Below are 22,154 nucleotides of genomic sequence, written 5' to 3'. Positions count from 1 at the left end.
CTATCAAGTGGAGCTCATCTATCATTTAACACTATCATCAAATCTTCAGGAGGCTAGAGAGTAGGGGAAGGAGAGAGAAGATAACACTGAAGACAGGGAGTGGGACAAGAGAGAGGGAGAGGGAAGAGAAGGGGAAAGAAGATGGAGAGAAAGGCAGACGCAATGTAGGATTGAGTGGGAAGGGTGCGCAACACAGAGAGAGAGAGAGAGAGAGAGAGAGAGAGAGAGAGAGAGAGAGATAGAGAGAGAGAGAAAGAGTGAGAGAGAGAGAGTGACAGGATGAGCGGGGTTGAAACAGAATCAAGTGAGATGGAGAGAGGAGAGACATCAGAGGATGTGGGAGAGAGTGGGGAGAATGGGGGAGAGGGTGGGGTAGAAGAGGTGGAGTGTATCATGGATGTCTCCCCGCTAGGAACAGCGTAATTCTGCAGCCTTGTGAAGGATCTGTCCTCCGCCCTCAGTCCCGCTGTCGTTATGTCTGTCACAGTCCAACACACACAATGGCCGCCAACACCACTCCTATCTCCCTTCTAATCCCCTTCCCATCCTCTATCCAACTCTTTCTTCCCCTCCTCCTCTCCTCTATCCCCTCCTCCCTCCCATCCTCCTGCTTCCTCCCTCTCCTCCTTCCCTGCTCCTCCCCTCCATCCTCTCCTCCGTCCCTCCTCCTTCCTGCCATAATCGACCCATGAGACCTGTTTCTGACGTCTTCATCTTCCCTCACCCATATGCTGGGCTGATATACTGCACCTCTACACAGGGCTGCATCTATCAACTACCATGAGCTAAATACCACTGTATTTATCTAATTGTGTCTACCTCTGTGTACTTCCTCATAAACACAATTCTGTAGCTGTCCAATGTATTTACTTAATTGTTATTTTTATTTGCCATCAACTGCGTCCCGAAGTGACACAGCTCCCATGTCAGGTAACTGATTCGGGGTTTTATCTTCATACAGAGGTGATGTCACTACTGTAAGTTGCCCATTTTATGCACATTGTTGCATGCAAGGTTGATTTTTATACAGTCATTCATGTCCTATGAGTTTAAGGAAATGTGCTGGGTCGTTCCACAAACTCGGTGCCTTTTGAGAAGTGTAACTTGGTTAAAAACAATAACATTTGATTTCACCTTAACATTGTCAAAATGAGAACATGTTCAACTTAATAAAAAACAAGTTTTCCCATCTCAAGAGGGATGAAATAAAAGAATGACTACTAGTAAGTGCCTATTAGGTGCCAAATAAAGTAACAGGGTTCACGATTTTTTCTTAAATCAGCAATAAATCCCCTTGTGACAGGGGGAATGAAAGTTTGTTGTGAGGAGCAGGGAGTGGCAATGAAATGCAAACTGTCTATCTATGGGTAACACGGCTGACATGTAGTTTTCCACCACAAAACACCAGAAAATGACCAAAAAGAGTAGAACCTGCTTACCTGCCTCTATGATTTGACTTTTAGATGTTCAATGTCTCTTTTGAAAACAATATCTAAAACCGGAATAGTTTCACCATATTAAAACGAGAGATCAGTTCACGTAACAGGGTTGACCCTAAAATGAGGGACAGACGTAAATGAATCACTAATCACATTAAATAAATAATCTTCTTCAGAAATGACTGTCAAGGCAAAGAAATACAGTGCATTCAGAAAGTATTCAGACCACTTGACTTTTTTCACATTTTGTTACATTACAGCCTTATTCTAAAATGGATTTAAAACAAATCCCCCTCATCAATCTACACACAATACCCCATAATGACAAAATAAGTATTCAGACCCTTTACTCAGTACTTTGTTGAAGCACCTTGAATCCTCTTGGGTATTTTATTTATTATTTTTTAACCTTTATTTAACTAGGCAAGTCAGTTAAGAACAAATTCTTATTTTCAATGACACCTAGGAACAGTGGGTTAACTGCCTTGTTCAGGGGCAGAACGACAGATTTTGACCTTGTCAGCTCGGGGAGTTGATCTTGCAACCTTTCGGTTAGTAGTCCAACACTCGGTTAGTAGTCCAACGCTCTCTCATTCTTCTCTGCAGATTCTCTCAATCTCTGTCAGGTTGGATGGGGAGCATTGCTGCACAGCATTATTCAGGTCTCCCCAGAGATGTTTGATCGGGTCTGGACTATGCCTTGGCCACTAATGGATATTCAGAGACTTGTCCCGAAGCCACTCCTGCGTTGTCTTGGCTGTGTGCTTAGGGTTGTTGTCCTGTTGGAAGGTGAACCTTCGACCCCAGTTTGAGGTCCCGAGCGCTCTGGAGCAGGTTTTCATCAAGGATCTCTGTACTTTGCTCCGTTCATCATTTCCTTGATCCTGACTAGCCTCCCAGACTCTCCAGCTGAAAATCATCCCAACAGCATGATGCTGCCACCACCATGCTTCATTGTAGGGATGGTGCCAGGTTTCCTCCAGATGTGATGGTTGGCATTCAGGCCAAAGAGTTCAATCTTGGTTTCATCAAACCTGAGAATCTTGTTTGTCATGGTCCTTTAGGTGCTTTTTGACAAACTCCAAGTGGGGTGTCATGTGCCTTTTCCTGAGGAGTGGCTTCCGTCTGGCCACTCTACCATAAAGGCCTGATTGGTGGAGTGCTGCAGAGATGGTTGTCCTTCTGGAAGGTTCTCCCATCTCCAAAGAGAAACTCTGGAGCTCTGTCAGAGTGACTATCGGCTTCTTGGTCACCTCCCTGACCAAGGCCCTTCTCCCCCGATTGCTCAGTTTGGCCAGGCGGCCAGCTCTAGGAAGCGTTTTGGTGGTTCCAAACTTATACCTTTTAATAATGATGGAGGCCGCTGTGTTCTTGGGGACCTTCAATGTTGTTGTGGTACCCTTTCCCAGATCTGTGCCTCGACACAATCCTGTCTCGGAGACCTCATGGCTTGGTTTTTGCTCTGACATGCACTGTCAACTATGGGACCTTATATAGACAGGTGTGTGCCTTTCCAAATCATGTCCAATCAATTGAATTTACCACAGGTGGACTCAAATCAAGTTGTAGAAACGTCTCAAGGATGATCAATGGAAACCAGATGCACCTGAGCTCAATTTCAAGTATCATAGCAAAGAGTCTGAATACTTAAGTAAATTAGGTATTTCAGTTTTTTTTTACACATTTGCAAAAATAAAAATAAAACTGTTTTGCTTTGCCATTATGGGGTATTGTGTGTAGATTGATGAGGAAAATGTTCTATTTAGTCAGTTTTAGAATAAGGCTGTAACGTAACAAAATGTGGAAAACGTCAAGCGATCTGAATGCTTTACGAATGAACTGTAACTAAGGCTTTACAATGATCGTGAAAATTGGAGAAATTTTGAGATTAAGTGAGTTAAAATCTTCCAACAAATGACGAAGAGACATGTCAAAATAAAAATACATACAATTAAATAAGATTTATTGAATTCTACATAATTTAATATAACCAGCTTTTAAAATGTAATATTGGTGCACAATGTCTACTTAAAATACTGTATCAAAGATACGCAAAAAGCACTCTTTCCGTGGAATGACCCTGCTCTGTATAAATAGACTCAGATAGAGAGAGAGAAAAAGGACAGCATAGAGAGAGAGAGAGAGAAGGAAGATGATGCCGAAGATAACACAGAGACAAGGACTAGGAAGGGGAAACAGTGGAGGTATAAATAGAAAAACAAAAAGGACAGCGATGTACTGACAAGGACATAGAGATAAAGTGGCAAAGGGACGAACGCATACAAGCGCTTATCAGAGTCCAAACGTGTAAGCGTCCTTTCTAGAATATTGGACCTTTGGTTTTCATACTAGCAACCACTGGTTTTCATACTAGCAACCACTGGTTTTCATACTAGCAACCACTGGTTTTCATACTAGCAATTTCTCCAACTGTCACCACATTCAAATGAGTAAAGGACATATACACTGAGCCGCGTTGGTTGGGAATTTGGGGGAGGTGTGCGGTTGGGCTGTGCTTCTCCCGTGGACGGTGGTCTCAGAGCTGCATAGCTATGTCACAATGGGACGCTGGACTATCCTGTCTCTCAGCATCTGTGGACTCTGAATTACGGTTATGAAACACTGGTAAAGAGGGAGACATGGTATTTGCAAAGACAGACAAAGAGTGTGAGGGTCAATAGAGAAATAGAAAGGGCGAGGACAAGAGAAATGGACGGTGAGGGTTGAGTAGCTTTACTGTGTGTGTGTCTGTGTATTTGACAGGGTATGATATGATTCATCTTTGAAGACCAGACTGAAAGTCCTCAATCTACACAGGGTGTGACAGACTGGTAATATATCATAGATGTGCATCAATATAAATATGCGTAATACCAGTTACTAATATTACATCTTATTTACATGCTTTATGCATGCTTCTACAATCTCCATTTCACTTCAGAACCGTTCTATCACTCAGCTGAATTAAGTCCTCGGCATATTTTACCCACCTATGTGCTGTTCTCACTCCACAAATGCTCCTAGACAGAGAGAGAGAGAGAGACAGAAAGAGAGAGAGAGGGAAAGAGGGAGAGAAAGAGACAGAGAGAGCCAGAGAGAGAAAGAGAGAGAGAGAAAGGCCAAGATAGGGACAGAGAGAGAACTGAAAGAGGCGGAGAGAGAAAAGCCAAGAGAGGACAGACAGAGGAGGGGGAGAACGATGGAGAGAGGGAGGGAGCAAAAGCAGGGGAGAGTATTTCCAGATGAAACGTATGAGCAGAATCACAGTTGCTCAGGCAGCAGCCAATAGCTCAGAGTGATGTGTACATTAGCATATGAATCATTAGCATGGGACCAGGAGCCGGCGACAAGCAGGCACACGCACTGCTCTAGGCACAAAGCCATGTTTACATAACCTAATGGAGAATTCTGTTCATGTTCACCATCATGGCCACACAACATCTCCCCATACCATTCCCCTTGCACACTACCAAGAGTCCACACACAAAGTTATGGAATCAGAAGGAAACTCCAGAAAATAGAACACAACCAGATAGCACTGCAACTTTTATCCAATGAGTTTTTTATGGCAGAAAATAGTAATTTGGAGTTGTGCCGTCCAGCATAGAAACTAAAGTTGGCAAGAGACTGAAAATGTATTTTATGTTTTATTTACAGGCAGCAAATAGCTCATTAGTAATCGTAGCTAATTACCTAGGTGTGCAACTATACCATTTTAGTGGTACGGGGTATGGAGAGGGGCACGGACACAGCCTGGATTGTAGTGACTGTAGTGACACCTCTTGCACTGAGATGTAGTGCCTTAGATCGCTGCCCATCTCGGGAGCCCGAAATATGAACTCAAAAGTGTGATTTTGCCATTGACTAACTGCTAGATACAAAATGCAATGTGCTCATGTTCTATCCTCAGTGCCTGCCTTTTAGTGTCCTGGAATGTGTGTATTACTGTTTTGCTTATGTTAATGTAGTGAATGTAGCCTACAGTTTATGCACACATATTTGTTGCCATACACTGAGACCAGATGTACGGGTGGGGAAGGTGAGAGAATGAAAGAATGAGAGGAGGGGAAATCATTCTTTACTTAATAGAATATGATATACTCAATGATATAGAATATGATATACTCAATGATATAGAATGGTGAAAGTCTCTGATTAAATCCTATCTTTTCATTCTAAATGTCTGATCCATGAACAATCTTTCTGCTTTCCTCTAATAGCCAAAAGGCGGGAACAGGCAGCCAATATCTAATTATTAATCGCAGCTAATTACCTGGGTGTCCAACTGTACCATTTTAATGGCATGGGGTACGGAGAGGGGCACGGACACAGTGCATTGTCATGAAGAGAGAGAGAGAGAGATATGGAGAGCAAAAGATGGAGAGAATAGATTAAAACTTTTATAGCGCTTTTCATTACAGACAGAACCTCAAAGCATGTCTTTGCATGTCTCGGTCTCTCACATGTCTCGGTCTCTCACAGTCTTCCTCTTGTGCAATATGTAACACCTACAGCCTAACGCCTCTCTCTCTCACTATCCTACAGTTCTATTATGAGGATGTGGGGCATGTCTGTGCAAATGTGTGTGTATACAGTTCTGGGGTTCAACCCTACCAGGCAGCTAACCCTACCAGGCAGCTAACCTTACCAGGTAGCTAACCTTACCGGGCAGCTAGCCTTACCGGGCAGCTAACCTTACCGGGCAGCTAATCTTACCAGGCAGAGAAACCTTACCAGGCAGCTAACCTTACCAGGCAGCTAACCCTACCAGGCAGCTAACCCTACCAGGCAGCTAACCTTACCAGGCAGCTAACCTTACCGGGTAGCTAACCTTACCGGGCAGCTAGCCTTACCGGGCAGCTAACCTTACCGGGCAGCTAACCTTACCAGGCAGAGAAACCTTACCAGGCAGAGAAACCTTACCAGGCAGCTAACCTTACCAGGCACCTAACCTTACCAGGCAGCTAACCTTACCAGGCGCTAACCTTACCAGGCAGCTAACCTTACCAGGCAGCTAACCTTATCAGGCAGCTAACCTTACCAGGCAGCTAACCTTACCAGGCAGCTAACCTTACCAGGCAGCTAACCTTACCAGGCAGCAACTCAGGATAAATCCCTACTAGTTCTGGGGAATATTGTGGGTCAATGACCTGAACATGTGTGTAATGACCTCTCAGACAGGTCATATTGCCGATGATAGCTGACCAAGCTAGTCGAATTAAAGTCATGGAAGAGTGGATGGAAGCCTGCTGTACTGTGTTGTTCTGGGAAGGCCAGTGTGTCCTAAAACCAAATAATAGGATATAATGTTATAGGTAAATGTTAGTGGTCCACTCACCAGTTTGCGTTGACACCAGGTGCAGACTCCACACAGAGCTACTAGCCACACGGCACAAACTGTCAGCCCCAGAGATACTAGGAACACACTGATGGATAGAGACCCTGCAGAGAGACAGAGGGGGGAGAGGGGATGGAGAGGGGGGAGGGGAGAGAAAGAGGAGAGAGAGGGGGAGAGATCAAGAGAGAGATCGGGAGAGGAAGAGAGAGAGAGAGAGAGAGAGAGAGAGAGAGAGAGAGAGAGATTAGGAAGAGCAATAGAGGTTACTGTTAAAATGCATGCCAATCATGAGAGGGTAGGGAGAAGGAGACAAAGGGCAAGACCGAGAGAAAATGTTGTTGAAAGAATATCTCTACATATCCCTTTGGCAATATGTTGGTAAAATCTAATAAACAAATACAGGAAAAATACACAAATGAGGCAGATCATGATGGGAGGAGAGGAAAGTGTGGGAGGAGAGGGAAGTGTGAGCCTGTAATGAGCTTATTTAATATGCTCTCTCCCACTCCATCATCACAAACCTGCAGACAGAGCAATATATCAAGAGAAAAAGGGAAAGAGACAGGAAGAGAGGGCAAGTGTACCGGCATAGCATATCATGTCTACTTTCCCCATCTGTGTCAGTATCCACAGCTGGTGAATGAATACAGAGTCGGTGAAACAAAGGAAAAGAAAAACAATGGTCATTAAGAGGGTTCCATTACAAGTCTTGTAATCTGCAGCTTCCTTCCTCTTTGGTGTCTCATTGTACATGATCAGTACTGCAGCTCTTCCTCCTGCCTTTTGTTCATCTTTCAAGAAGTCAAGACCAAGCTTGACAGATAAAAGCTCTTTCACTCACACATTTCTGATAAAAATAACTACATCACTGCCTCTTGAATGCTATTCATCTAGCCCACCTCCTCTGCCAAGACAATTCAAAAGGCAAAGATGTGTTGGCAAACAACATTGTGCATAAACAATGGACTTCAATTCCACCTCATCCTCCCATTCTTTCTGTTACATTCTCCCCTCTGCCTACACAATTCCTCGATTTCACATCCCTTCCTCTCTCCATCTCTCTCCATCCTTCACTCCATTCCTCTCTCCATCTCTCTCCATCCCTCGCTCCATTCCTCTCTCCATCTCTCTCTCCATCCCTCCCTATGAAACTCCAGGTCTTGTAAGTTGTTCATGGCAGAGAACAGAAGGAGTAGCTTGGTAAAAACATCCACATATCACTCTTCCCTCACACTTTCTTTCATTTCCTGTCATCCTTCCTCTATTTCCACATGAGGCCTCCTACCTTTCTCCATTCTTTCTTGCTCTCCTTTTGCTCAGTATGTTGTTCAATTTATTTTCCTACTATCTATTGTGAGAAAAATAATACAGTGAGTAGCCTTTGTAGAACACATCCATCAAAGGAAGCAATCAGTTGACATTATGTTTTCAACAGAACCTGAGCAATGACAATGATACTGTAACTATCCATTACTGGTCATCTCACTCAGAAAGCAATTCAACATGTCATAATGCTGCTGATAAGTGGCCATAATGGCAGGTGTTTCATGGAGGTCTTTCATCTTTTCAGTATTTTTTTAAAGGGATGAAATGGATGACCCTGAGGCCTACCATATACAGTATGTTGCTGTAATGTTCAAAAAAAGAAAGTAGAAAGGCATTTTTAATTGAAGAGTATTTTTTTCTTATTTTCTTACCTTCGTCATAGCTGTGGATTAGACTACAGTGTATACGTTTCAGTGAAAAACAGTTCCTAGCCTATTTAGTCCACTGTTAAGCTTCATAATGGCTGAAGGTCATTGTTTGGTTTAAAGTAGGCTAACTTATGAAGGAAGACCAATGTTGCCAGTTGGTGTGACTGAATAAACAAACAATCTATTAGCACCGAACAGCCAGCAGAGATTCAGCCCACTGGACAGCGACAGAATCGGAATTCACCCGAATAGTGTGGACAGCGACAGAATCGGAATTCACCCGAATAGTGTGGACAGCGACAGAATCGGAATTCACCCGAATAGTGTGGACAGCGACAGAATCGGAATTCACCCGGGCATTGTGGAATTCACCTGGGCACCGTTTTTCACAGTTGTAGCGGAGCCACCAGCCCCCATTATGACCATCCCTGAAGCTAAATGGAGAATAGCCTATAGGCTTAGACCAGGAAGAAATAACACACTAACATGATTTAACAGTAAATAGTTAATGACCTGGCCTGGCACAGGGGAGCTGTGAAGTACAGCATACATAATAACCAGGAGGAGAAATAAGCCGAGGTAGCTAGCTTCCTGACTGTAAGGTTGCTACACAGCGCAATTACTACAGTGGGCTGGCCCACCCTAATATTGAAACTCATCTTGATCTCCCAGAGGCACATCCATTAGATGCTTCTGATAGGGCAGAGAATTGCATCCTGGTCATTAGCTCGGTGAGTTCCTGTAATGATTAAACAGCAGCTTTAATATGTCTACCAGCCCAGCCATGCTGCGGTAAAAGAACCTGGGATAGAGATAGATGGATACAGCTGGGCTGCATGGAGCTGAGGCAACAGGGTGGAAAATAGCAACGAGCCTAACAGAAGGTGGTGGTAGTGTAAACAAGGGGTTGAATCAGACTGCTGTATTACAGCTGTGGTGTGTATGGTTGTTGGGCAGGGATGGGTGCGGCAGGTAGGGATGTTTTCAAGAGGACTGGGACAGCTCCCCTAATATTTGTATGGTCCAAATTGTTTACATGGAGACTATGAATCAATAAAGACTAATGAGTTCTGCCCCAGTAAGGTGATTTATTACAGAGAACAACACAATGACAGCTCTGGCAAAAACAATATGGTCACACGGATGGCCCTTCTCACTGACTCTCTCCCCAGGAGTGGCCCCATGCAGCGCTGTGCTGGGTGTCACACAGAGAGCCTCCTGTGGCTAATTCCAGCGCCAGACATTCACAGCACATGCAAGCACGCACATGCAAGCACGCACACGCACACGCAGCACACACACACACAGCACACACACAGCACAAGCTCTTATTGTCTCATGTCATCACTGCCCTCTTGAAAGTTCATTTTTATTGCACACATACTGGATGAGCTTTGGCGTTTCCATAAAACTACAAACTACAAAACGACAAAAAATAAAGCGAGTGTTCCTCTCGGTTGTGATATTTCTGTCATGTACTGTCATGTTGTCTTGTCTCTGTCCTTTCCCTTCACCCTGTCTCCCTCTGCTGGTCGTGTTAGGTTACCTTTTCTCCCCCGCTTTCCCCCAGCTGTCCCTTGTCTCCTCTAACTACCCATTCACCCCGTTCCCCACCTGTTCCCTTTTTTCCCTCTGATTAGGTCCCAATATCTCTCTCTGTTTCTGCTCCTGTCCTTGTCGGATTCTTGTTTGTTTGTGTCATTCATGCCTGAACCAGACTGTCGTCATGTTTGCTGTAACCTTGTCCTGTCCTGTCGGAATCTGCCGGTCCATCTGAGCCTACCTATGTTTGGTAATTAAAGAAGCTCTGTTTAAGTTGATTCGCTTTTGGGTCCTCATTCACGCACCGTAACAGAAGAATCCGACCAAGAATGGACCCAGCGACTTCGGATCCTCTCCACTCAGCCGTCGAGATCCAGGGAGCGATGCTAGGCAGACACAAGCAGGAATTGTCTGCTGCTCGACATGCCGTTGAGACCCTGGCCACCCAAGTCTCCAACCTCACAGAACAGGTTCACCATCTCCCCCTCGATCCACCGGCCACTTCCAGGGCTTTCGAATCTCCGGAGCCCAGAATCAATAACCCGCCGTGTTACTCTGGGGAGCCCACTGAATGCCGCTCGTTCCTCACCCAGTGTGATATTGTGTTTTCTCTCCAGCCCAACACTTACTCCAGGAGCACTGCTCGTGTCGCCTACGTCATATCTCTCCTTATTGGACGGGCTCGTGAGTGGGGCACGGCAATCTGGGAGGCAAGGGCTGAGTGTACTAACCAGTATCAAGACTTTAAGGAGGAGATGATACGGGTTTTTGATCGATCTGTTTTTGGGGAGGAGGCTTCCAGGGCCCTGTCTTCCCTATGTCAAGGCAATCGATCCATAACAGACTACTCTATTGAGTTTCGCACTCTTGCTGTCTCCAGTGGCTGGAACGAGCCGGCCTTGCTCGCTCGTCTTCTGGAGGGTTTCCGCGCAGAGGTAAAGGATGAGATTCTCTCCCGGGAGGTTCCTTCCAGCGTGGATTCCTTGATTGAACTCGCTATTCGCATTGAGCGACGGGTTGATCTTCGTCACCGAGCTCGTGGAAAGGAGCTCGCGCTCTCCGTCGCCTCCCTCTCCGCATCACTACCATCTTCCTCTGCCGGCTCGGGTGCTGAGCCCATGCAGCTGGGAGGTATCCGCATCTCGACTGAGGAGAGGGAACGGAGAATCACCAACCGCCTCTGTCTCTATTGCGGTTCCGCTGGTCATTTTGTCACTTCATGTCCAGTAAAAGGCCAGAGCTCGTCAGTAAGCGGAGGGCTACTGGTGAGCGCTACTACTCCTGTCTCTCCTTCAAGATCCTGCACTACCTTGTCGGTCCATCTACGCTGGACCGGTTCGTCAGCTTCCTGCAGTGCCTTAATAGACTCTGGGGCGGAGGGCTGTTTTATGGACGAGACCTGGGCTCGGGAACATGACATTCCTCTCAGACAGTTAAAGGAGCCCACGGCCTTGTTCGCCCTGGATGGTAGTCCTCTCCCCAGGATTCAGCGTGAGACGCTACCTTTAACCCTCACTGTTTCTGGTAATCATAGTGAAACCATTTCTTTTTTAATTTTTCGTTCACCTTTTACACCTGTTGTTTTGGGCCATCCCTGGCTAGTTTGTCATAATCCTTCCATTAATTGGTCTAGTAATTCTATCCTCTCCTGGAACGTCTCTTGTCATGTGAAATGTTTAATGTCTGCTATCCCTCCTGTTTCCTCTGTCTCTTCTTCACAGGAGGAGCCTGGTGATTTGACAGGGGTGCCGGAGGAATATCACGATCTGCGCACGGTGTTCAGTCGGTCCAGGGCCACCTCTCTTCCTCCACACCGGTCGTATGATTGTAGTATTGATCTCCTTCCGGGAACCACCCCCCCCCGGGGTAGACTATACTCTCTGTCGGCTCCCGAACGTAAGGCTCTCGAGGATTATTTGTCTGTAGCTCTTGACGCCGGTACCATAGTCCCCTCCTCCTCTCCCGCCGGAGCGGGGTTTTTTTTTGTCAAGAAGAAGGACGGGTCTCTGCGCCCCTGCATAGATTATCGAGGGCTGAATGACATAACAGTGAAGAATCGTTATCCGCTTCCTCTTATGTCTTCAGCCTTCGAGATCCTGCAGGGAGCCAGGTTTTTCACTAAGTTGGACCTTCGTAACGCTTACCATCTCGTGCGCATCAGGGAGGGGGACGAGTGGAAGACGGCGTTTAACACTCCGTTAGGGCACTTTGAATACCGGGTTCTTCCTTTCGGCCTCGCTAACGCTCCAGCTGTCTTTCAGGCATTAGTCAATGATGTCCTGAGAGACATGCTGAACATCTTTGTTTTCGTTTACCTTGACGATATCCTGATTTTTTCACCGTCACTCCAGATTCATGTTCAGCACGTTCGACGTGTCCTCCAGCGCCTTTTAGAGAATTGTCTTTTTGTGAAGGCTGAGAAGTGCACTTTTCATGCCTCCTCCGTCACATTTCTCGGTTCAGTTATTTCCGCTGAAGGCATTAAGATGGATCCCGCTAAGGTCCAAGCTGTCATTGATTGGCCCGTCCCTAAGTCACGCGTCGAGCTGCAGCGCTTTCTCGGCTTCGCGAACTTCTATCGTCGTTTCATCCGTAATTTCGGTCAGGTGGCAGCTCCTCTCACAGCCCTTACTTCTGTCAAGACGTGCTTTAAGTGGTCCGTTTCCGCCCAGGGAGCTTTTGATCTCCTCAAGAATCGTTTTACATCCGCTCCTATCCTTGTTACACCTGACGTCTCTAGACAGTTCGTTGTCGAGGTTGACGCGTCAGAGGTGGGAGTGGGAGCCATCCTTTCTCAGCGCTCCCTCTCTGACGACAAGGTCCACCCATGCGCGTATTTTTCTCATCGCCTGTCGCCGTCGGAACGTAACTATGATGGGGGTAACCGCGAACTGCTCGCCATCCGGTTAGCCCTAGGCGAATGGCGACAGTGGTTGGAGGGGGCGACCGTTCCTTTTGTCGTTTGGACTGACCATAGGAACCTTGAGTACATCCGTTCTGCCAAACGACTTAATGCGCGTCAGGCGCGTTGGGCGCTGTTTTTCGCTCGTTTCGAGTTCGTGATTTCTTATCGTCCGGGCTCTAAGAACACCAAGCCTGATGCTTTGTCTCGTCTCTTCAGTTCTTCAGTAGCCTCCACTGACCCCGAGGGGATTCTCCCTGAGGGGCGTGTTGTCGGGTTGACTGTCTGGGGAATTGAGAGGCAGGTAAAGCAAGCACTCACTCAAACTCCGTCGCCGCGCGCTTGTCCTAGGAACCTTCTTTTCGTTCCCGTTCCTACTCGTCTGGCCGTTCTTCAGTGGGCTCACTCTGCCAAGTTAGCCGGCCACCCTGGCGTTCGGGGTACGCTTGCTTCCATTCGCCAGCGTTTCTGGTGGCCCACCCGGGAGCATGACACGCGTCGTTTCGTGGCTGCTTGTTCGGTCTGCGCGCAGACTAAGTCCGGTAACTCTCCTCCTGCCGGCCGTCTCAGGCCGCTTCCTATTCCCTCTCGACCGTGGTCTCACATCGCCTTAGATTTTGTCACCGGACTGCCTTCGTCAGCGGGGAAGACTGTTATTCTTACGGTTGTCGATAGGTTCTCTAAGGCGGCTCATTTCATTCCCCTTGCTAAGCTTCCTTCTGCTAAAGAGACGGCACAAATCATCATCGAGAATGTTTTCAGAATTCATGGCCTTCCGTCAGACGTCGTTTCGGACAGAGGTCCGCAATTCACGTCTCAATTTTGGAGGGAGTTTTGCCGTTTGATTGGGGCTTCCGTCAGTCTCTCTTCCGGCTTTCACCCCCAGTCTAACGGTCAAGCAGAACGGGCCAATCAGACTATTGGTCGCATCTTACGCAGTCTTTCTTTTCGCAACCCTGCGTCTTGGTCAGAACAGCTCCCCTGGGCAGAATACGCCCACAACTCGCTTCCTTCGTCTGCGACCGGGCTATCTCCTTTTCAGAGTAGCCTCGGGTACCAGCCTCCGTTGTTCTCATCTCAGTTTGCCGAGTCCAGCGTCCCCTCCGCTCAGGCTTTTGTCCAACGTTGCGAGCGCACCTGGAAGAGGGTCAGGTCTGCACTTTGCCGTTATAGGGCGCAGACTGTGAGAGCTGCTAATAAGCGTAGAACTAAGAGCCCTAGATATTGTCGCGGTCAGAGAGTTTGGCTCTCCACTCAGAACCTTCCCCTTAAGACGGCTTCTCGCAAGTTGACCCCGCGGTTCATTGGTCCATTCCGTATCTCTCAGGTCATTAATCCTGTCGCAGTGCGACTTCTTCTTCCGCGATATCTTCGTCGCGTCCACCCGGTCTTCCATGTCTCCTGTGTTAAGCCCGTTCTTCGCGCCCCCGCTCGTCTTCCCCCCCCCCCCCCCCATCCTTGTCGAGGGCGCACCTATCTACAGGGTCCGTAAAATCTTGGACATGCGTCCTCGGGGCCGTGGTCATCAGTACCTAGTTGACTGGGAGGGGTACGGTCCTGAGGAGAGGAGTTGGGTTCCCTCTCGGGACGTGCTGGACCGTGCGCTGATTGATGATTTCCTCCGTTGCCGCCAGGTTTCCTCCTCGAGTGCGCCAGGAGGCGCTCGGTGAGTGGGGGGGTACTGTCATGTACTGTCATGTTGTCTTGTCTCTGTCCTTTCCCTTCACCCTGTCTCCCTCTGCTGGTCGTGTTAGGTTACCTTTTCTCCCCCGCTTTCCCCCAGCTGTCCCTTGTCTCCTCTAACTACCCATTCACCCCGTTCCCCACCTGTTCCCTTTTTTCCCTCTGATTAGGTCCCAATATCTCTCTCTGTTTCTGCTCCTGTCCTTGTCGGATTCTTGTTTGTTTGTGTCATTCATGCCTGAACCAGACTGTCGTCATGTTTGCTGTAACCTTGTCCTGTCCTGTCGGAATCTGCCGGTCCATCTGAGCCTACCTATGTTTGGTAATTAAAGAAGCTCTGTTTAAGTTGATTCGCTTTTGGGTCCTCATTCACGCACCGTAACAATTTCTCTCTCATCTTCCCACTCTGAGCCCCTGTCGGTGCACCACTATTTTCCCTCATCAAGTAATTACATGATTTTCTACTGACATGACTAAAACTACTCATCAGAAAGAATAGCCTCCATAACAATCCCTCCCACTCTCTCTGGGTTTTAACCCCCTATTAACCCCCACATGCAGCCATCCTCTCCAATGGTCTACTAGTATCTAAGGATTGTACGGATAGATAAAAAGATGACCAAATTACACTGCAATTCACGTCTGTTTTGTGACGGGTAGTGTACCAAATGCATGCATATTCAAATTGTCATTAAGCAATGAATAAGACTCAAATAATCGCTGAGGAATACTGAGAGCACTGTTAGACCGTCTACACACTGATTTTTCTCTGCACTGCTCAAAACTATTGTTTTCCTCAGTCAGACTGCCAACAGATCCAGATTACCAGTATTATGAATACAGGGAATGTCTCATACTGTCAAACAAACATTCAGTAAATACTGCCAGTGGCTCAAGCTCATCAATCAAAACACAAGCAAAATGGCCAACCAGTCAATAACAGTCTCTACCTGAAAGTCCCAGGTATACCTGCATCTACACCTGGCTACTCTCATCCTTCTCACTCTGAACTAAAGGTTGCTGCTGTCTGTCTTCCCCAGGCACCTCTCTCTCCACCTCGCCAGACAGATGAAGAGGATCCATCATAATGTGGTCACTGACCCACTTCTAAAACACACACACATAACGGCATCATCATTTCATCAGCATAATCACTAAGTCATCTGCTGTAACTACGAATGATGGGGGGGAAATCGATCCAGTTACATATGGCAATATTATTTTTGGACAATGTCATATCGATATAAAGTTACATTTTTGGGGGTAGTGTTAGCTAGTGCTAGTCAGCTGTACCGGTGCAAAAACACTGGCATTTTTAATCTTATAGTTGGTTCTCCATCTTTGTTTTAAACAGTGAGCCAACATTTTTTCAGCTCTTTTATTTCCCTGACTGATCAAAAGCAACACTTATTTTCTCCTGCTCTCTCTTGCCTCTCTGCAGCAGACATATAGTGAGCAATATGTTTGGAACATCAAATAGCAATAAAATCACAGTATCGAATAGCAATAAATACATTGTATACTGTAGAATCGTGAGAATCGCAGTACATAGTAACATGTATTTTATCCTGCATGTCAATTGTGAGAGCATCGATTGGAGGGATAAAATTCATATTTACAAATGACTCAGTATGATTCACTAGATGACCTGTTTCAGTGCACCGTGGAGAGGACCCAGAGTTATTTATAGCTGCTTTAAGTGAGATTCCTGTGCGCTGTCAGAAGAGCCCCCTCCCTTCTTCCCTCTCTACCTCCCTCCTGTCTTCCCTCTCTCTCTCTCCTCTCCTTCACCTGCTGTGCTAATCTACTTGTGTTCTGCTCACTCAGCCCCTGGTGTTTGTGCCCAAGCTGACACAGAATCAGGGCTATTAGTCACAGGGGACCAGCAGAGGAGCATGTCTGTCTGGCCCAGGGGGCGGGGGATCGGGGAAGGCAGAGCAGAGTGGAGCCTCACCTGGGGAGCGGAACCCTTGACCCTGCCACCCGCCACTAGGACCAGCCATCAGCGGAGAAAAAAAGAGATGACACCTTGGCTGTTCACGTTATATAGGACCAGCACCTGAGATTCATTCCTGTAACAGTATATTGCCACTAGATCTCATGTTAGATGGGTTACAGGGTGAGCCAGCATCACTGGAACTATTCTGCTTTCTACACAGTCACCCTACGCCAATGCGTTCATCTATTTACTCAGTAGCCCCCGAGCAGGTGAAAAACGATCCCTCAACGACGAGGCAACATTGCCTATCATCCGGAGCCCTGGCAGTCCCCAAAAAAAACTCTTAAACCTAATTTATTTGATTGGCAGGTGTGTTTATCCGGCCAAAACTTCCAAGCAGTTCACAGGCAGGACCCATCAAAGGCCATTTCTCATAGCCATGCCTTCACTGAGGAGGATCCAAAGGTTTGTTTTGAGCGACAAGGCCATCTATGAGTGTGTGCAGTTGAGTCATCATAACTCAGGGACAGAGGTGAAGAGACTGCAGGTGAGAGAGGGGGAGTGGAGGTCAGAGAAGCCAAGGTAAGAGACCGAGGGATTCTGAGAGGAGAGGAGGAGAGAAGGAGCAGTTGCATTAAAACATGAGCTTTCTGTAGGGTTACAGGTGTCACGGGTCAACTGAGGGAGAGGAGTGGAAGGTCAAAGACAAGAAAGGATCATGAGTGTTGAATTGCTTTAAAGAGCGACTGCCTCTAAAAAGCAACTTCTTGTTTTAAAAACAGCCTATATGGCATCGATATGAGTCAGAAAGATGTATTAGTATTAGATGTATGTACTAGTGTCAAAATGTACTACAAAGTGTCAATAGGATACATCTGGTCATAAAGTCAGTCTTGTCCAAAACTGAGATTTGTGAGATGATAGGAAAAAATGGTATGTTACAGAAAGAAGAGTACTGTAACAGTTTTCCTTCGGTTGGGTTTATTTCAATCCTGTCCACATACCCACAGCTGGCAGCACCAAGTAATCATCAATTTGGAGCACAGTGACCGAATCGTAATGACCATGGTCAATTTTGTTTGACATTTGATATCCCTATGAGGCTAGTTAGGGACCATCAGTCAATCACACAATTTACATGGGGCAATATTTTAAAATGTCAATAGCTCCAAATGTCAATAGACTTAAAAACCTCAAACCAACTATAAATTGTGGAAATTCATGTACAAATATTGAAAGCATTTAATGAGACAACTAAAAGATGTGCAACATGAAAAATTGGGTAATTCATTGACGGTCCCTAACTATCCCCAAAGATAGCAACGTTGGTTTGACATTGGTTACTTCAAGATACAAAACCTGGTTAGAGTGTTAAGTTATCTAGAAGGGTAAATGACTAACTGTTTTGACAGAAATAATGTGCAAACGCTTGCCATGTGCGAACACACAAGAGACACCCACATTAAACCACCCCTCCACCCCAACACAACTCTCGTTTGGCTTCAGTCATGGCCACTGCATTTCTTAATGACCAAGCCAAAAAACAATGCTAAATCAGGAAGAAAGAAAATAACACCTAAGTAAGGAGGAAGAAAATATTTAGGGGTGGTGAGGAGAGAAAGAGAGAGAGAGGGGTAGAGGTTGGGTTGAGAAGGGGGAGAGGGGACGATGAAAGAAATGGAGTGTTTTCAGCCCAGTTGGCAGTTCGCCTGCAGCGCTTATACATTCTGAATGTAAAGTTGAGTTTCCCCCCAAATAAAACAAAAACATTTCTTAAAGTCCACTGCTAAAGATCTCAGAGGTGCTGCTGTCTAAAGTGCAGGTAGAGCCAAGGAACAGTTGGATTGCAAGTTGCGGAGGCGAAAGAAGCACACAACTGTTTAGGCGAGGTGCTGGCTAGAAGAGTAGAACACTTGAAAAATAAAAGGAAAGGCCTCACTCTAGGAGCACAGATGCAATAATTTAATAACCAATGTTTCGACAGACAAGCTGTCTTTATCAGGGTATAATGACACACGGATTGCAGGTTGCAACAAAGAGAAATTCACATAAAAATCCACACAGAACATCCACAACACCTCCAGGAGAGTATCCTACTACCAACAGAATGTACAGCTGAGTGAGCTATACAGAGCTATACTACATGACCAAAATTATATAGACACCTGCTCTTCGAACATATCATTCCTAAATCATGGGCATTAATATGGAGTAGGTCCCCCCTTTGCTGCTATAACAGCATCCACTCTTCTGGGAAGGCTTGTTGGAACATTGCTGCAGGGACTTGCTTCCAATCAGCCACAAGAGTATTACTGAAGTCAGGCACTGATGTTAGGAGATTGGGCCTGGCTTGGAGTCGGCATTCCAATTAATTCCAAAGGTGTTCGATAGGGTTGAGGTCAGGGCTCTGGGCAGGCCAGTCATGTTTATCCACACCAATCTTGACAAAACATTTCTGTATGGACCTCGCTTTGTGCACGGAGACATTGTCATGCTGAAACAGAAAAGGGCCTTCCCCAAACTGTTGCCACAAAGTTGGAAGGACAGAATCATCTAGAATGTCAATGTATGCTGTAGCGTTAAGATTTCAATTCACAGGAACTAAGGGGCCTAGCCTGGACCATGAAAAACAGCCCCAGATCATTATTCCTCCTCCACCAAACTTTACAATTGGCACTATACATTGGGGCATGTAGCGTTCTCCTGGCATCCGCCAAACCAGATTTGTCCGTTGGACTGCCAGATGGTGAAGCGTGATTCATCACTCCAGAGAACGCATTTCCACTGCTCCAGAGTCCAATGGCGGAGAGCTTTACACCACTCCAGCCGACGCTTGACATTTCGCATGGTGATCTTACGCTTCTGTGTGGCTGCTTGGCCATGGAAACCCATTTCATGAAGCTCACGATGAACAGTTATTGTGCGGACGTTGCTTCCAGAGGCAGTTTGGAACTCAGTAGTGAGTGGTACAACCGAGGACAGATGATTTTAATGTGCTACGCGCTTCAGCACTCGGCGCTCCCATTCTGTGAGCTTGTGTGGCCTACCACTGCGTAGCTGAGCCTTTGTTGCTCCTAGAAGTTTCCACTTCACAATAACAGTACTTACAGTTGACCGAGACAGCTCTAGCATGGTAAAGATTTGACGAACTGACTTGCTGGAAAGGTGGCACCCTATGTTCCCAAGATGGCATAGCAGTTCAGACGTATTTTTGTCCTCGTCCTGACGTGTATATAAATATATAGATATATTTACAACTTTTTTTTCACATACATTTTTAATTTTCCAAAAACTCATCTTCAGAACACTCTCCTGCAATCCGCTTCACCAATTTATATTTATATAAAAAAGTATTATTTACCTCAGATCTAATCCTCCGAGAGGCTAGCCAGAAATTAGCCAGAAGCTAGCCGGGAGCTAGCCAGAAGCTGGTCCAGAAGCTACTCTGAAGCTGGTTCAGAAGCTGGTTAGCTTATTTACTGGCTAATCGTTAGTACTCAGCTAACCACGGTTTGTGGTCATCGGCTGTCCTTTGGCTCGAGAATCTATCGCCAGTTTTGTACGGCGCGGTGCAGCGCAGCACGGCTCGGAACGGAACATACCGGATTTCGGCCGCTGGCTCTGGACATCCATACCTGGATCTCACAGCTAGCTAGCTGCTATCCGTGTGACTATCGGCTTTCGTCGATTCCGGAGCTAACATCAATTGTTCCGGAGCTAGGCAGCTGAAGAGTTCCATCAATCACTCCTGGGCTGCAGTCACCTATCCGGACCCGTTTTTCTGCCTACGCGGAGCCCCAACGGGCCTTCACAGTTGGACTGCCGACGTTGTCTACCCGAGGGAATTGTCCGGCTGGCTCCTCCGGCGCTACGTTGCCTGGGCGCCCATCTGCGGCCTGCTAGCCGTTGGCTATCTTATCGGCTGCTATCTGAATAGACAATCGGACAATTTTTATTTTATTTTTATTTATTTATTTATTTTTCTTCTTGGGCCTCTATAACTATATCTATTGTTTTTATTTTTGTTGTTGTTGTGTGATTTGGATTAATCCCCTCTACCACACGGAAACCCACTAATCTACTGACGGAACGCAAGAGTTGGCTAATAACAGACCTCCATTCTATGCTAGCTTGCTCCTATGCTAGCTTGCTACCGATTTAGCTGTCTAAATCGCCGGGACCCCCAACCAACCTCTCCACTCACTGGACCCTTTTGATCACTCGACTGAGCATGCCTCTCCTTAATGTCAATATGCCTTGTCCATTGCTGTTCTGGTTAGTGTTTATTGGCTTATTTCACTGTAGAGCCTCTAGTCCTGCTCATTATACCTTATCCAACCTATTAGTTCCACCACCCACACATGCAATGACATCTCCTGGTTTCAATGATGTTTCTAGAGACAATATCTCTCTCTTCATCACTCAATACCTAGGTTTACCTCCACTGTATTCACATCCTACCTTACCTTTGTCTGTACATTATACCTTGATGCTATTTTATCACCCCCAGAAACCTCCTTTTACTCTCTGTTCCAGACGTTCTAAACGACCGATTCTTATTGCTTTTAGCCGCACTACTTCTCTGATAGAGTTCAGTGTGTCAAATAGGAGGGTCTGCTGTCCGGACCTCTGGCAGTCTCTATGGGGGTGCCACAGGGTTCAATTCTTGGACCGACTCTCTTCTCTGTATACATCAATGAGGTCGCTCTTGCTGCTGGTGAGTCTCTGATCCACCTCTACGCAGACGACACCATTCTGTATACTTCTGGCCCTTCTTTGGACACTGTGTTAACAACCCTCCAGGCAAGCTTCAATGCCATACAACTCTCCTTCCGTGGCCTCCAATTGCTCTTAAATACAAGTAAAACTAAATGCATGCTCTTCAACCGATCGCTACCTGTACCTACCCGCCTGTCCAACATTACTACTCTGGACGGCTCTGACTTAGAATACGTGGACAACTACAAATACTTAGGTGTCTGGTTAGACTGTAAACTCTCCTTCCAGACCCATATCAAACATCTCCAATCCAAAGTTAAATCTAGAATTGGCTTCCTATTTCGCAACAAAGCAACCTTCACTCATGCTGCCAAACATACCCTTGTAAAACTGACCATCCTACCAATCCTCGACTTTGGCGATGTCATTTACAAAATAGCCTCCAATACCCTACTCAACAAATTGGATGCAGTCTATCACAGTGCAATCCGTTTTGTCACCAAAGCCCCATATACTACCCACCATTGCGACCTGTACGCTCTCGTTGGCTGGCCCTCGCTTCATACTCGTCGCCAAACCCACTGGCTCCATGTCATCTACAAGACTCTGCTAGGTAAAGTCCCCCCTTATCTCAGCTCGCTGGTCACCATTGCATCTCCCACCTGTAGCACACGCTCCAGCAGGTATATCTCTCTAGTCACCCCCAAAACCAATTCTTTCTTTGGCCGCCTCTCCTTCCAGTTCTCTGCTGCCAATGACTGGAACGAACTACAAAAATCTCTGAAACTGGAAACACTTATCTCCCTCACTAGCTTTAAGCACCAACTGTCAGAGCAGCTCACAGATTACTGCACCTGTACATAGCCCACCTATAATTTAGCCCAAACAACTACCTCTT

General features: G+C 46.4%; 1 protein-coding gene across 3 annotated transcripts in view; it reads right to left on the bottom strand.

The window, feature by feature from the left end:
- Positions 1–22,154, bottom strand: part of LOC110526531 (synaptotagmin-7) — a 115,408-nt gene that overhangs the window by 46,765 nt on the left and 46,489 nt on the right. For all 3 annotated transcript variants that reach the window (XM_090238797.1, XM_036980917.2, XM_036980918.2), the window contains exon 2: positions 6,778–6,881. In XM_090238797.1, coding sequence (XP_090094923.1) covers positions 6,778–6,881 — 104 coding nt within the window. The remainder of the gene's footprint in view (positions 1–6,777; positions 6,882–22,154) is intronic.

The sequence above is a fragment of the Oncorhynchus mykiss genome, chromosome 6, assembly GCF_057628025.1.
Source record: "Oncorhynchus mykiss isolate SJ-2025 chromosome 6, ASM5762802v1, whole genome shotgun sequence".
NCBI lineage: Eukaryota > Metazoa > Chordata > Actinopteri > Salmoniformes > Salmonidae > Oncorhynchus > Oncorhynchus mykiss.
This window is presented reverse-complemented; position numbering and strand designations above follow the sequence as displayed.